The sequence below is a fragment of the Amblyomma mixtum genome, chromosome 10, assembly GCF_055824585.1.
Source record: "Amblyomma mixtum isolate Tamu chromosome 10, ASM5582458v1, whole genome shotgun sequence".
NCBI lineage: Eukaryota > Metazoa > Arthropoda > Arachnida > Ixodida > Ixodidae > Amblyomma > Amblyomma mixtum.
This window is the reverse complement of record NC_143021.1, coordinates 59,976,034-59,991,257: the sequence shown is the minus strand read 5'-3', so window position 1 is coordinate 59,991,257 and position 15,224 is coordinate 59,976,034. Positions and strand designations below refer to the sequence as shown.

The window sequence follows — 15,224 nt, the reverse complement described above, 5'->3', positions numbered from 1 at the left end:
CTGAAAGGTCATTCCGGCCGCCTAGCGCAATGTGTGCTGCGTATCATAGAATATAACATCCGAGTCGCGTACCGGTCGGGCCGCCAGCATCAGGACACCGACGCTTTGTCTCGCTCCCCGCCGAACTTGCCAGCCTCTGTGAATCCGAAGCCCGTGCGTTGTCTCCAACTATCAGTGACATGCCTCCTAGCAGCGCAAGGATCCCTGGATTCGTGCTCTTCTCGACGTTCTCTCCAACCCATCGGCGGTACCCCATCCCGCGCCCTGCGCCGTCAAGCTTCACATTCAGATCAGAGATAACCTGATTTATCGCCGTAATTATCATCTGACGGACGAAAATAGCTCCTCGTCATTCCTCGCCACCTACGGTCCTGTACCTGCTGATGTTTTTTACGCTGACTTACAATGCGGTCACGCAGGCATTTGCAAGACTTACACGCCACTACTACTGGCGTGGCATATACAATTTCGTTTTAGTATACGTACGCTCGTGCCTTGACTCCCAACACACGCAAGGCACCCACCAACCGCACTGCTGGCGAGTTGCAGCCGCTATCTTGTCCGCCTCGCCCTTTCGACCACGTTGACATTGATTTATATGGCCCCTTCTGTATCCTGCTTCTGGCAAACGATGGGTCATTGTTGCCGTCGGTCACCTCACGAGGTTGCTGAAACCACTGCGCTCTCTGCTGCCATGGCAGGATGTACCATCCTTTCTTCTGCGTCGGTTCATCCTTCGACACGGTGCCCCTCCTAAACCCCTCAGTAACAGAGGCTGAGTCTTCCTATCTGACGTAATCAAAGCTCTGCTCCATGAGTGCAACGTCATCTATCGTACTTGACATCCTTACCACCCTGAGACAAACGGCCCCATTGAATGCTTTAACCGAACTCTAGAGGACATGCTGGCTATGTACGTCGGTTTGAACCACACGAACTGAGGCCTGATTGTCCCGCGTATTACGTTCGCGTACAATACTGCTACACAGTCTACAACAGGATTTTCTCATTTCTTCCTCTTTTATGGCCGACATCCGTCCGTTCCCTTTGATACCGTTCTCTCCTACCACCCTGACACACCTGAATGGACCACTGTTTCCGAAGCCGCCAGGCACGCCGAAGATTGCCGCCAGATCGCCCGGTCGCTCACGACAGCTACCCAGGCCCCTCCGAAAACCCGCCACAATGAATAGCAACCACGTCAGCATTTCTCACCCGGCCCTCTTGTCTGGCTCTGGATACCTCCCCATTCTCTGGGCCTCTCTCGGAAACTGCTCGCTAAATATCAAGGGCCCTATCGCATCTTGCAGCAAGTGTATCTCCATTCAACTATACTGTTGAGCCCCTCAAGTCGTCACCCGATCTTAGACGGCGTGGCCGTGGGACTGTCCATATCCACCTCCTTAAAACAAACCACGGCCCCGCTCTCCTGTCCGCCCCTTAAGTCGCCAGGATGGCTCCTCCTCTGGCCGGAGGCCATTGTAAGGAAAACGATGGACATACGCGCGAGCCGCATGGCCATCGCATGTGGCACGCTCCTGGCTGGACTAGCTGACCTCCGCCTGCTGTTGGCCCTGCTCCCGTTTCGAAGCTCCTCCGAATAAACCACACCTTACACAACTTACGGCAGATGGCTTGAGCCCCGATGAGCAGCTCTGCCTCAGTGCCTTCAAAGTTCCATATGGGCTGTGCCTGGCACCGCCTGCTCTTGTTCAAAGGGCCAGTCCATGTGGTGACGCCGCACATCCTTGCGAATCTTATTCAGGGCACGTTGTTCGACACAAAAGCGCATTGAATCATCTTTTTTTTTAACCAACACATCAGGTTAAGACAAGGCACTTAAAGAAGGCCGTATGATGCTTGGTTTGAGGATGTCGGCTACATTATGTTGAACAATTTTGCGCTCACTAGAAGGCACGCGACATAGGCGATGGCGAATGAAGCTGGAATAGTCTTACTGGATGCGATGCGCAGCGAGGAGTCTAGACCGAAAGCTGTGGACGGGGTATCGAAGGAAAAGGCATACTTGGTCAAGACGGCAAGCAATTATTTTTTAGGCGGTGTGAGATTGGTGCTGATTGTAGCTAAAAAAAATTACGAGGAACTTTAGCGGCTAAAGTGATGAAAGGCGAAAGCCTGAGTGCTGCATTCTGCTACGCGATTGTTCACTTCACATTCTGTTGGTGCGTTAATTACCTGCCAATTAATGACGCTTAATCGCCTTTAGGAGTGGAACGCGACCGCGTGTTGTAGCGCTGCCAGGGAGTCCACGGAACGCCACCAACTCTTTGGCGCGATGCATTGCCCTTTAAACGCAATGCTTTTTGAGGAAAGGAAATGGCGCTGTAATTCTCTGTCATCTCAGTGGACACCTGAACCTCACCGTACAGGAAGGGTGGAAGTGGAGTGGAGTGAAAGAAGAAAGAGAGGCCGTAATGAAGAAAATAAGAATTGTATGTGAGGAAAGGAAATTAAGCAGTAACTGTCTCACATATGTCGGTTGACACCAGTCGAAAATTGTATTTGTGGAAAGGAAATTGCGCAGTAACTGTCACATTTCGCTGGACACCCGTCAAAATTCGCGCGCAGTGACGTCAGAACCATTTCGACCAATATCAAACGTGGACGAATTTGCTAACATGTCTTGGTGACGACAGTATAAGCCATTAAATGCTTTTGACTTAACAGGCGCAGGATGAGAAGCATAGGTCGTAATGGCGAATCATGGGGAAGACGAAAGAACGGAGACATTTGAGCGGTAGCCCCACCAGCGATTCCCCGTCTTTTGGGCTCCGACGTAGTGTTGATGCCAGTGAGAAGCGAGACCTATTGATGAAGCGAAGCAGAGAGTCGACAAGACATATACGCCTTGAGAGAAGACGGTGCTTGGTGTGACCAAAATATCATCAGCGTTGACGTGGGAGAAGCAATAGAGAGGACATGTTTGCAGCCGGGATAAACTATACGGGCATTTGTGGTAACCTAATGTTAACAGAGCATGACCGAAAGGCCAGGAAGAGTGGATACAGTAACTTGAAGAGTATCAGAAAAACATGGAATGGCACCTTGCTCAGAGTGGAGGAAATCTCAGCAGAGGGTGAGGGGTGAGCACAGGACGGAAGCAGAGCGAACGCGATGTGGTGCAGGACAGTGAACCGTGCTGTTCACCGTCCGGTAGGATGCATCAATTCTTCTTTAGCAGCAAGGAGAGAAGGACCGCAGTAAGGAGTGCGCGCCTTTCGAAGATGGGATCACGAAGAACTAACGACGGAAATAGCACCGCTTGTATCAATCAAAGCTGCTACAATGTGTTCAATATGAACCGGTAACATGTTTCAAGGCAGCGGAGTCGGAACTGAGGGTCGGTGGGCGCTGGAGGTTTTCCTCCGAAGCTGCACAATTTAGTTTTCTGTGTGGCCAAGGGTCTGAGAGGGCGGGAAAAGACGCGATGATTGCTTTATTGGGGTCTAACGTCCAAAAGCAAGTGAAGGGCTCCGGAAATTTCGACCACCTGGTATTTTTTAACGTGTACTGACATCGTACAGTACACGGGCCTCTAGAACTTCGCCTTCATCGAAATTCGGCCGCCGCGGCCTAGATCGAACCAGCGTCTTTCGGGTCAGCGGCCTAGCGTCGTAACCGCTGAGCCACCGCGGCGGGGCAAAGAGGCGATGAGAAGAGGCGAAAGGGTGACAAGGAGCGGCTGCGCGACGAGGTCTTTCGACGTGTGGTCAGGAGAGGTCCACGGAAATGAGGTGCGAGGAGTTGCATTAGCGACAAATAGCGGGGAGTAAGCTAACGACGAATACGTGTTGACGTGGCGGAAGTTACCGTGCGGGGAGCGGCGAAGATCATTGATGGCATATCTCGGGGAAGCAGAGGACGAGTAAGTGGCCTAGTGGCAGCACTCACCACACCATTCACGCTCGTCGCGCTGACGATGACGACCAGCACGGGCAAGGCGTCCACAAATTCCTGGGTACAAACACACCGGACGAGGCGGAGGCGGGCGCCAAAGAAAAAGACATACTGCGCGGGGCAAGTGACTGAAGCGAGCTCGTCCGTGAGGTCTCTCAAAGGCGAGGACGGATGTGGGCGCGGAATACCATGGGATTGCACTGTAGGTAAGGTGGAGCCGTGCAGTTCCTCTAGGCTAATATAGCAAATGAAGAAGCGTAAGTCCACTTCGATTGAATGGCGGGGGTCCCAGGTGACTTGCGAGAGAACGATTGCAGGTCGTCCAGAGGGCGGCAAGTAATGCGGATATCTTGTACTGTGGTAGAATTATGGACAGCAAGAGCATTGAAAGCAAATGATCTGAGCCCTTTAAGAACATGAACTCAATGGCACTAAGACATGGCATTGTTGACACGTCGACAGAGGCCGAGTACATCTTCAATGTAGGACATGTCAGATTCTTCCGGTATCTGAACACGCCTATCTTCCTTTTACTAAAATATCCAGGCTTCAACTAACGCTTTCAAACATTTACCGGGTCTGTAAGAAGTTCATCAATTCCAGGATCGTAAGCGCTAGCATGTATAGAGAGGGATGAACACACAGGATTAAGCACCACTGTATGTATACCTGTAATGCGCTATAAGTAGTTTAGCATTGCACAGCCTGCGATGCTTGCTGAAGGACTGACAAAAAATTTACACGCACGCAGAGCTTCAGTCGTTTGCATAAATTCTATGGTGAAATGAGATCATTACATTTAACGGTTTCGTATTGTGCGGTTTTTTTATTACGGGCGAAGGGAGGTATATCCAAAGCAGCGTTCCGGAATGTTTGCATTATAACGAGCAGTGGCGCAAGCAGGCTTTGGTCGCTTACCACATCGTAGCGGTACCACATCAGATAATTGTGGTCGCTTATCTGATGTGGTCGCTTACCACATCAGATAATTTCTTTGCAACCCATTACAGCAGATACGAGTGAACACTGCAACTAGCGAAGTAATTTGATATTCATACTCACACTTTGTTATCAAACTGGGTCTTCCCATATTGGAGAGGTACTTTCTTGTCCAGGAACCGACAGTTAGTGGCCTTTAGTGAGTCGCACATGCTGATACTCTGAAAAAATGAGCGCGTCGTTCGAATATCGAATCAGAAATAACTAAATTCTTTATTTCACTCATAAAGTGAGGGAGTGCGGGAAAAAAAGCTGAAAATTCAGCTTGACTAGTTCCCAGCTCCCCAGAGTACAGAAATTCAACAAACAAAAGAAGAAAGAAGAAGAAAAAATAATGTCAGAGCGGCATGAGAACAGCACAAATCACAATACAGAAATACCTTGTTTAAAAAGTCACATTGGCTGACAAGGAAAACAAAAAACATTTCTAATTGATCTGCTTGAGACATCGGTGATAAGCAGAAGTACATGCCAGAAAAACTTAAAGAAATATAACGTTAAAAAGTAGAGGAAAAGATGAAGAAAAACAATGCGCATTGTGTAGTATCAACAGAAAGCGTTGGACAAGGAAGGATACAGCGTACATATGCCGAATGCGAGAAATACATCATATTTATTTATTTATTTATTTATTTATTTATTTATTTATTTATTTATTCAATAAACCCCTAAAGGCCCTCAATCGAGGGTATTACATAGGGGGGAGCAATGACACACAACTCAAAATAACAATGAGCAAGCACCAAGGTGCAATACACAAATACAAAAAGCACATGTGAAAACAAAACAAGAAACAAACAAAAACCTGTAGTATACATTATAATTTACACGAAAAAAGAACAGATAGCGTTTTAAAGGCAATAACAATTGCAGGAACAAAATAAAATAATAAAACAGTTCAATGCAGCACGTGGTACAATCAATTAGTAAAGCTAAACAGACATTTGGGTTAGAAGGTAGTGAAACTTGTTAAGATCCATTTCAGAAGCGATGTGTGATGGTAGATTATTCCAGTCGACTATAGTACGTGGTACGAAAGAGTTAGCAAAAGAAGAAGTGTGGCATGATATGCGTTCAACTTTCAGCGGGTGGTCGCGACGTGGAAAAAAAGATTCAGGTGATTGAAAAAAATCGTTATGGAGCAGAACATGATGGTAAAGTTTATGGAAAAGGGTCAAGCGTGATAGTTTGCGGCGATGTGATAACGTATCTCAGTTCGGCGCGAGCTTTTAGTGCGGTGACGCTAGTATGACGAGAATAATCAGAAAAGATGAATCTAACGGCACGGTTTTGCAAAGATTCCAAGTCATCTATAAGGTATGCTTGATCCGGGTCCCAGATGGCAGACGCATATTCGATTTTAGGCCGTATTAAGGTAACGTATGCTAGTTTTTTTAGGTGAAAAGGCGCTTGTTTAAGGTTACGTTTTAGAAGACCCAGAGAGCGGTTAGCAGCAATATGAACGGATTGTTATATTATCATTATATTATATTAACAACGGATTGTTGTTATTAGCAATAGCAATATGAACGGATTGTTGTCTATGAACAGCAATTTCAGTTCTCTTTTAAGTTATCCCGGGAGTAATACCGTTTCTATCACAAAAATTTAACAAGTGTGGTAGCATTCTGTTTATCATTTGTCGTCCATAGTCTGTCCTGCACGTTTTTATTAACAAAGTGTCCTTTTATAAAAAGATGCCAACCATAATAAACAATAGGTGTTGTTTATTTCAATCCTATAACGTGAACGCAAGCAGTGGGAGCATAAGCTGTCTATTTTCATCATACAATAATTCGAGAACAAAGAGTGGGAAGGGTGACTTCTGGGGGCGTTTTAAATACTTGTTAACACTTTTTTCTGCAATGTCAGAATTTTTTGCAAATTTCTTTGCGTTGTATTCCCCCAGATTAGTTGGCAATAGTTTATGTGTGAGTGGAATAGTGCATTGTACAATAAAAGTTTAACCTTTGCGGTACAGTATATCTGTTTGCGTGCGTTGCCCCCACGATGCACGACAATTCATTTCATTTCATTTTACTACCTTAAAGGCCCCTTGAAAGGGGTGTTACATAAGGGGTGGCAAGAATAAAAGCACAAATTCACAATGACAGTAAAGTTTCTACATTATCAGTGAAAAGACGTGGGCAGGTGATGATGGCAACGTTGTTTGGAAGGCCGTTCCAGTCTGCAGGCTGCACGACGCCGTGTACCATCCCCCGTGGTGAGGGCCGGAGGCGGGCGGGCGTAGCGGTCTACTATCGTCGCCGCTGTTTGCAGGCTGGATTCAATGTCTCCTGTGGTGCCCTGCGTGGCCCACAGAGTGATGTCATCGGCGTACAGGGCGTGCTACACGCCGGCGACGCCACTCAGCTGGGCCGGCAGGTGCATCATGGCCAGATTGAAGAGCAGCGGGGAAAGTACCGCGCCTTGAGGGGTTCCCCGCGTACCGAGTAGGTAAGCACCATGGTCTCTATCTTGAATTCGAATGTAGGATTGACGATCCATTAAAAATTGCCTTATGTATAGGAATGTGTTGAGGCCACAGTCGGTGTGACTTAGGTTAGTGAGTATGATCTCATGTGTTACATTGTCAAATGCCCGGCTAAGATCCAAGGCGAGTACTACCTGCTCATTATGGGGGCATTCGAGGGGGTCAAGGACTTCCCGATTGAGTTGCAGGAGGACATCCTGTGCGGATCTGTGTGGGCGACATCCGAACATGGTGCTCGCAAAGACGTGTTTGTGTTCAAGATATGTAGATAACCGATCCCGCACCATCGTCTCCATTAGTTTGCCCACACATGAGGTGAGAGAGATGGGGCGGAGGTTATCTGTGTCAATTGGTTTGCCAGCTTTAGGAATAAAAGTGACCAAAGCCGTTTTCGATTCGATTGGCAGGGGGGTGTCCCCGCGCCAAATCGCATTGACGTATCAAAAGCTTGACGGTGACCTTATCCCGTCCTGGCGTAGTGCCCCGTTTCATTTTGGCGAGAGCCGCCCGCAGATCATGGAGCTGGAAAGGTTGATCCAGCTCCGTGTTCTCTCTGCCTGCATAAGAGTACGCAGATACACAGGGGTCTTGGCCTGTACACAGATACTGGTCCCGAAATTTCTGTGCCAGTTGAGTCGTGTTGCCAGGAAAAGCGTGCAGGCTCGCTGCAAATGTTTTTGTGTTTCGGTTCGTGTTTTCGTTGAGTCGATTAGGGCTCGAAAGAGACGCCACGTGTTTCGGCTGGACATTTGTCGCGCGGCCGTGTTGCATCTATCTACCCAGTTGGAGTCGGCGAGTTGGGCCGCGTACTCTGCCGCTTTCTGGGTAAGCTCGGCAATTCGAGCTTTAAGCTTTCTATTGTGTTTCTGGTGTCGCCAACGGCGTACGAGGCTGCGACGGGCTTCCCAGAGGTGTAGAACGTGGTTATCCACGTCCGTGACCGCCTCTGAGAGCTGGATGTGTGTTTCATGCGAGGAAAGGTGTGCCAGCAGCTGTTGGGACCATGCTGTGTAGCCTTGCGCGGAAATGGGTCTATTATCAAGTGAGTTACAATTTTGTCTGAATTTCGTCCAATCTGGGATATGGGCTTGTGTTCTGGGACGCTTGTGGGGGCGTGTGCATAGTGGAGTGTTAATGATGCAGTGGTCGCTACCGAGGGTCTCCTCGGTGTTGAGCCAGTCTGCGTGTCGTATGTTGCGAGTGACGGTTAAGTCCGGACACGTATCCCGTGTCACGGAATTTCCTAGCCGGGTTGGGTGGACAGGCTCCGTGTGGAGGGTGAGGCCCAACGTGGACGCAAGCTCTGCCAGCTTACGCCCGCGCGACTCCTCCTGGAGATACACCCACTGCTGACTGGGAGCGTTAAAGTCGCCCACAATCGGCAGGGGATCGCGGCCCGCTACTCTTAGCGCGCGGCTAAAGAGGTCCGCAAAAGTCACTCGCTTTAGTTTGGGAAAGCAGTACACGTTGAGTGTATGCAACGGTGGGTCCCTGCGGCGGACTGGTAGGAGGGTCACCATTACATATGAGTACTCTAGTTGAAGATATTACAACATATTATCAAAATTGCCATCGCCTTTACCCTAGCCCATGTAAAGGCCTGAAGAAGGCGGATGAGCAGCTCCTTCTCCGCCTTCTCACCAATACATTGCTGTGCCCGGCAGCGCTAAAACATTTTGACGCCTCCTTTAGCGGCAGCTGCCCACACTGTAGTGCAGTGTCTTCTGACACCTATCACATGGTGTGGGCCTGCCCCTACAACCCGGCTATTCCCCCCATCCCCAACCCAACCCAGGAGGACTGGGAGGCGACCCTGCTCGGCTGCCACGACTTACAGGCCCAACAAGCCTTAGTCGGGCGCGCCCGGGCGGCGGCAACCGCCATTGGGGTCCCATACTAGGGACCTCCACCTAGTGTTTGTAAGGATCGGTCTCTTACGGGCTGATCCAAACATACCTCCTCTTCATTCGTAATAAATGTTTTCACCACCGCCAGCCGCCTTGTTAACTGAAAATGAAAATTCATTTCTGAAGAAAGGAAAGACGCAGCATCTGTCGCACATCTCGCCTAACACCTGAACCGTGCAGCAGGGAAAGGGGATAAAGGAGGAAATTGAGAAGAAAGGAAAAGAGGTCTTGGAGTGGCTGTCACTACCACCTTCCTCGCTTCGGCGCCCTCGGTTGTTGCGACGCGCGTCTGTTCTTTCGGTCTTTCCTTCAATATCTTTCAACACTCCTCTATCTGCCCGTGGCAGCGGATCTGGTTCAGCTCGAGCCAGTGGCCAGGCCCACGCAATTTCCTATTCATCCGTCTTTCTGTCGCAACAGAAGGAACTCAGAGGTGCTGCAATGGAGCGCACCGGAATAATTTCGACCACATGGGTATCTTAAACGTGCACTGACATCGCACAGTCCACGGGCGCCTTTTGCGTTTCACCTTCATCGAAACGCGGCCGCCGTGGCCGGGTTCGAACGCGTGAGCGTTCCTAATCTGTGGCGGTGGTGGAAAACGTTTGTTTGCTCTATTTTACAGTGGTTTTTGCGGCTTCAGATGGAGTCTTCCATCTTCTCTTTATCGTCGGTTCTCCTAGTCCAAGGCTCCGCTGAGGGTAGCTGCCCTGCATGTACGCCTTACTAGTCCTTGTTCGACTTTCAGGATGTTGCTGGACAGCATCCTGTCCAAGTGTTCCGTACTCGGGTTTTGTATGATGGCTAGCTCGTCTATTTTCTGTTAAGCCCATGTGGCATCCATGTGGCGGATCACAGGTGGCGTCTTAGCATTACGGCGCAGTGCTTGGCTTCAGAATTCGGTGATTCTGCCGCGAAAGCTGTAATGGCTCTGTTATAAGCGATTTAGGTGGGACAACGGCAGCCCTGCACTTCGCCTGCAACAGAACGCGGCCGCCGCGGTCAAGTTCAGACCCGGTCTATTTGTGTGCGGTGACTGAAGCAAGAATAAAAAGTGCGCTTCCTGGCCACTGTGTGGAACTAAACCATGCTGCCACGTGCATGCAATAGCAGAGTTGAGACACGCGTCGCAACAACTGCGTGCGGTGAAGCAACGACGAAGGCTCTAGCAACGGATACCCACGCTCGCAATTAGCCCTGGCCATATTGGCGAAAAGCCCTAGATTCCAGCTACAAAGGGCCATGAAACCCACTCTGAGTGGCGAGTGTACACAACCTCAAGGATTGAATACATGCAGAAGACGTTGCTTTAAGTAGTTTAAAAAAATGCTTTTTCCCGTTTCTTCTTACTGGCCGTGACATTATCTCTGAAGTTAGCTTTGCCAACAGCTCATTAGTTTAAACTAATGAGCCAAAGCGGATTAACGAATAACAGTTTATGCTTCCAGTGGTAAGAACTTTAGTGTCAGCCATCGATAGAAAGGGAGTAGAACAACGAAGGAGAAGAGGTGGAGTAGTCAGTGGAGTCTTTATTCTATTGGATAGGCAGGATTCCATCATAAGAGCTAGTGCCTGTCCTCGTATTCCATACTTACTTAATTTTTCCAGCAAACTGTTGTGGTTAACTATATCGAAGGCTTTAGAAAAGTCCACGAAAATGCCAACAACTATTGCTTTGTTTTCAAACGCTGTTAATATATATTCTTTCTGCTCTAGCAACGCTAATTCAACTGATTTGTTTTTACGGAAACCGAACTGGTGTGGTGTTAACAGATTATGTATTCCATAAACTTATCGTACGCTTCACCTGCATTTGTGAGATTACCGATCGTGTCCCATTCTACTAACAACAGGGCGGCACGAAAGGAATTCAGTGTTGTGTCTTATCAGTTTTATTGGTAGGGATTTTTTTCTTATTGACCTGCTTGATTCTAAACACGAGAACACTGGCAAATGATCGCTGATAGAACATGACAAAACTCCAGATTTAACATTCGGCCGCACGGAATTGGTAATAAATAAATCCAGAGTGGACTGGCCCTCAGGTGTAATCCTGGTTGGTGTGTCAATTAAGTTAGCAAAACCATTCGATAATATGACCATATTGAAAGCATTTGATGATGGACTGTTCACACTCATGTCGACGTTAAAATCTCCACCAGCTATTAGAGGTTTAGAGTTATTATTTTGAACCACATAAGCCAGGAACTGATCATAGAACTGCAGAAATGCAGTCAAATCACCATTCGGTGGTCAATAGCACACAGAAAATACATGTCTAGCAGTGCACAGGGTCAGCATTTCATAGTCTGGTGAAAGCACTGTGTAAGAATCAATGATCTGATATTATACATCATTTGTGATCAGCAATGACACTCCGCCCCTTCGAGAGTCCGACCGGTTTAGATAGTGGGTATTATAATCAGGCAACCTAAAATCATCACATTCATTAGTGCTCCACGTCTCTGTTAACATAATAACCGAAAATTGAAAAAAAAACAGTAAATAACTCCTCCAGGGATGACACCTTATTTCTGACAGAACGCGTGTTCATGTGGATTTATTTTAAGGGAGATGTGGGAAATGTTGCGACAATTTCATCTACATCATCAGGCAAGTAAAGATCTACGTCGTTATGCATCCTTCTTTTGTTGCAAAAAAAAACGCACCCTTTAAAGGTCGTCCAGCTCTCCCTTATCCCTAACGTGGATTGCACTAGCTCCGTCCGTCTTTCGACCAAGGACCTTGCCGTTCACGTACCAAACAAACTTATAGCCTTTTTCTTTTGCTGCTTCCTTTACCGACCGTAGAAGGTCCTTGTTATGCCGAGTCAAATTTTCTTGATAGAAAATTGCATGGGTTTCATTCCTCAGGGCGTTTTTTTCTTAAGCCATGTGTCTCTAGTTCCCTGCTTTGTGAAATGGACAATAATTCCCGGCACGTTGTCTTGCCTAGCGGGCAGCCGATGCACGGCTGCAACGTCAGCCTCTTCAAGCTGAGGTATCTGGAGCTTATCAGCTACCTCATTTAGACAGCATATGAGTTTTTCACTCTCCACAACAGGGATTCCATGGACCTCAAGGTTCAGTCGCCTACTTCGGAACTCAAGCTCGTTCACCTGACGTTGAAGTTCGGATTCAACGGCTGCATGCACTGTCTCTCTTTCCTCCAGTTCTGAGACTTTTTCTTAACCCTTTGATTTCAATATCTTGATTAGCAATCTTTTCTTGAAGTTCATTGAATTTCTGCGACAGAAACTGAACTGCCTCTTCCATGCTGTTTACTTTTTCAACTAGAGCTGGCAGGCGCTCAAGTTTTTCGTTGATTGACGCTAGAACTAAGCTTACATCAATGTCATCCGCACTGCGGCTAGACCGCGAGCATGCGCTCTTACATCTCACGCATTTCCAGGCCTTGAGCCTGGAAATACCGCAATTCACCGCAATTCACGCATTACCGCATTACCGCAATTCACCGCAATTCACCACAATTCACGCATTACCGCATTACCGCATTACCGCAATTCACGCATGAGCCGACGGGATTGCCGCGAGTGTACGGCTGCGCTCCCATTCCGCCAAGAGATCAGGTCAATGGACCTCGTCAGGAGTCGCTCAAAAGCCCCGCGTGGTTTTCCTTCGCGCGACACAGGGATGGAAAAATCGCGTGAAGCCAAACGGTGGAATGCTCTAGCCACAACACACTCTTGAAGGACGTGCGTTTGTGACACAACCTGGCCGCAATTTCTTCAGCGAGAGTCTGAAACTACACCCCACGAGTGGAGCCTGTCTTTGGTGGGGAGCACGCCCCATTCGACGTGCCACCCTAAACCTCTTACCGCGTGCGGTAGATTGCTAGAATGGACATCCACCCACTACGGATTAGACGCGCACGTCAGGCGAGTGTCCAGCGGTAACTCGGGAGAAATAAACGGCCTCAGAAAGCCTGGATACAGTCATGTCGCGCCATGCCCCATCTGGAACGATCTCTTGCAACTGCGTATATATGCGTGCCGAGAAGGCATGAAAGGCAAGAGGAGTTAGCGCCGTTAGTGCGTTGTTCTCGAGACCACGTGCTACCAGCACCCTCTCCCTACTTCCGAGCCCGTATAGCAGTATACGCCATCCAACATAGTCCAACTCGTCCACAAGTTGTGCTGCCCATTTCACGCACAGCACCCAGCAAAATAACTAGACGCGGCATACGCCAGCCTCCGCTCTCGCGGGCGAGACGAAGGTGGGTGCGCGCGACGAGCTCTGTACTGCCTTCCCAAAGCCAGCTGAAAAGCAAGGTATTAAGTTTTCTAATGACAGGAGTGGGAGGGAGGGCCACACGTGCTACAAACCAGAGTTTAGAGCTGAGGACGTTCTTCACTAAGTACGCCCTCTCCGATAGTGACAATGGAGACGCAGATACCGCGACCACTTGCTGTTGCACTTGCTGTTGCACTTGCACTTGCTGTTGCACTTGCACTTGCTGTTGCACTTGCACTTGCTGTTGCACTTGCACTTGCTGTTGCACCACTTGCTGTTGTAGCGGCGGGTGCCGCCCAAGTACACGAACTGCTAGCAACCAAACAAATCCCGCTTTATTGCCACATACAGTCATATATATACACATAGCGACACTGGTGCCTCTAGCGGCAGGTGATTCCCAAAACGGAACCGAAACCACATATTCCCTTCCTTATAAAAAGAACAGCTACATGGGTTAGTGATTTAGTAGTGTTAGTATGTTAGTGCTCTTTTACAGAAGTATATTTACAGTAACAACAATGTGCTTGTCTTATGCACTTCATACAAAAATATAAGACAAAAAGAGGAAAACAAGATACAACTCCATTTATGTCCATATTTCACAACGTCAGCAAACTCAACACTCGTGCAGATTGTGACAGGTTCATGTTCACTGCAAAACGTGTCTTGCTGTACTTAGTGTCCATAGCGGTCTGGAGGTCGTCTATTCCTTGATGGCTGTACCCTACGCTGAGGTCCCGATGCTTCTGAGAAACCACTGGCGGCAGGCGAAGTCTCTTCCGGCTCACAGCCGGTCACTGGTGGCATAGGCGGCTGCTTCGCAGCAGCCACAGCTGAAGTTCCGGTTGGCGCTTCTGAAACGGGTCTCTCCAAGGTAGGCGGTGAGCTGCTTTCCCTAGCGGTGTCATTTGTATCATTCCTTTCCCCCCACCCACAGAGAGATGCAGAAGCTCGTGGCATCCTTGACAACTTTGAAGCGTTCCATGTTTTTCCATCATCAAGTTGGAAAGACGATTGCCCCTGCTTTCTTATCACTTTTCATGGGCGGCTAAAGGCCAGGTCACCTTTAAAAGCAGTTGTCGGTTTGCGTACTCGTACAAGGTCACCAACATCCACTTTGGTTTCCCTTGCGGCCCTGCGAGCGTCTGTGTATAGTTTACTGGATAGCTGCTTTTGCTTCACCCGTTCGCGTAGGCGGTGGAGCTCTGAACTAGGGTCGGTTGCAAATATTACTGACGGATACCCAACGACATCGAGCCGAGTCCTTGGCAGACGTCCATGCAGGAGAAGTGCTGGGGCAACTGCAGTTGTGGCATGCGGCGTACAACGGTAAATGCCCAAGTCTTCTGTTACCGTTTGGCGTAAGGGACGCTGCTCGAGTGTAGCCACTTGAACACAGCTTTTAAAAACTCTGTTGAACCGTTCTACCTGTCCGTTTGCTTGCGGGTAGTATACGGATGAATGCCGCAAGCGGATGCCGCGATCCTGCAGAAAAGCTTGGAACTCTCGAGATGAAAACTGTGGCCCGTTATCGCAAACAATTTCCTCAGGGTAACCTTCACGTGCGAACACTGACAGCAAGAAGCCTGTTACTGTGCGTGTTGTGGCTTGGTTGCAAAAGTATACTTCGGGCTACTTGGAAAAGTAGTC

The 15,224-nt window shown here is 48.6% G+C and overlaps 1 protein-coding gene across 1 annotated transcript in view; it reads right to left on the bottom strand.

The window, feature by feature from the left end:
• Positions 1 to 15,224, bottom strand: part of LOC149325902 (uncharacterized) — a 405,896-nt gene that overhangs the window by 151,641 nt on the left and 239,031 nt on the right. Inside the window, exon 10 of the mRNA XM_089562519.1 lies at positions 4,981 to 5,078. Coding sequence (XP_089418645.1) covers positions 4,981 to 5,078 — 98 coding nt within the window. The remainder of the gene's footprint in view (positions 1 to 4,980; positions 5,079 to 15,224) is intronic.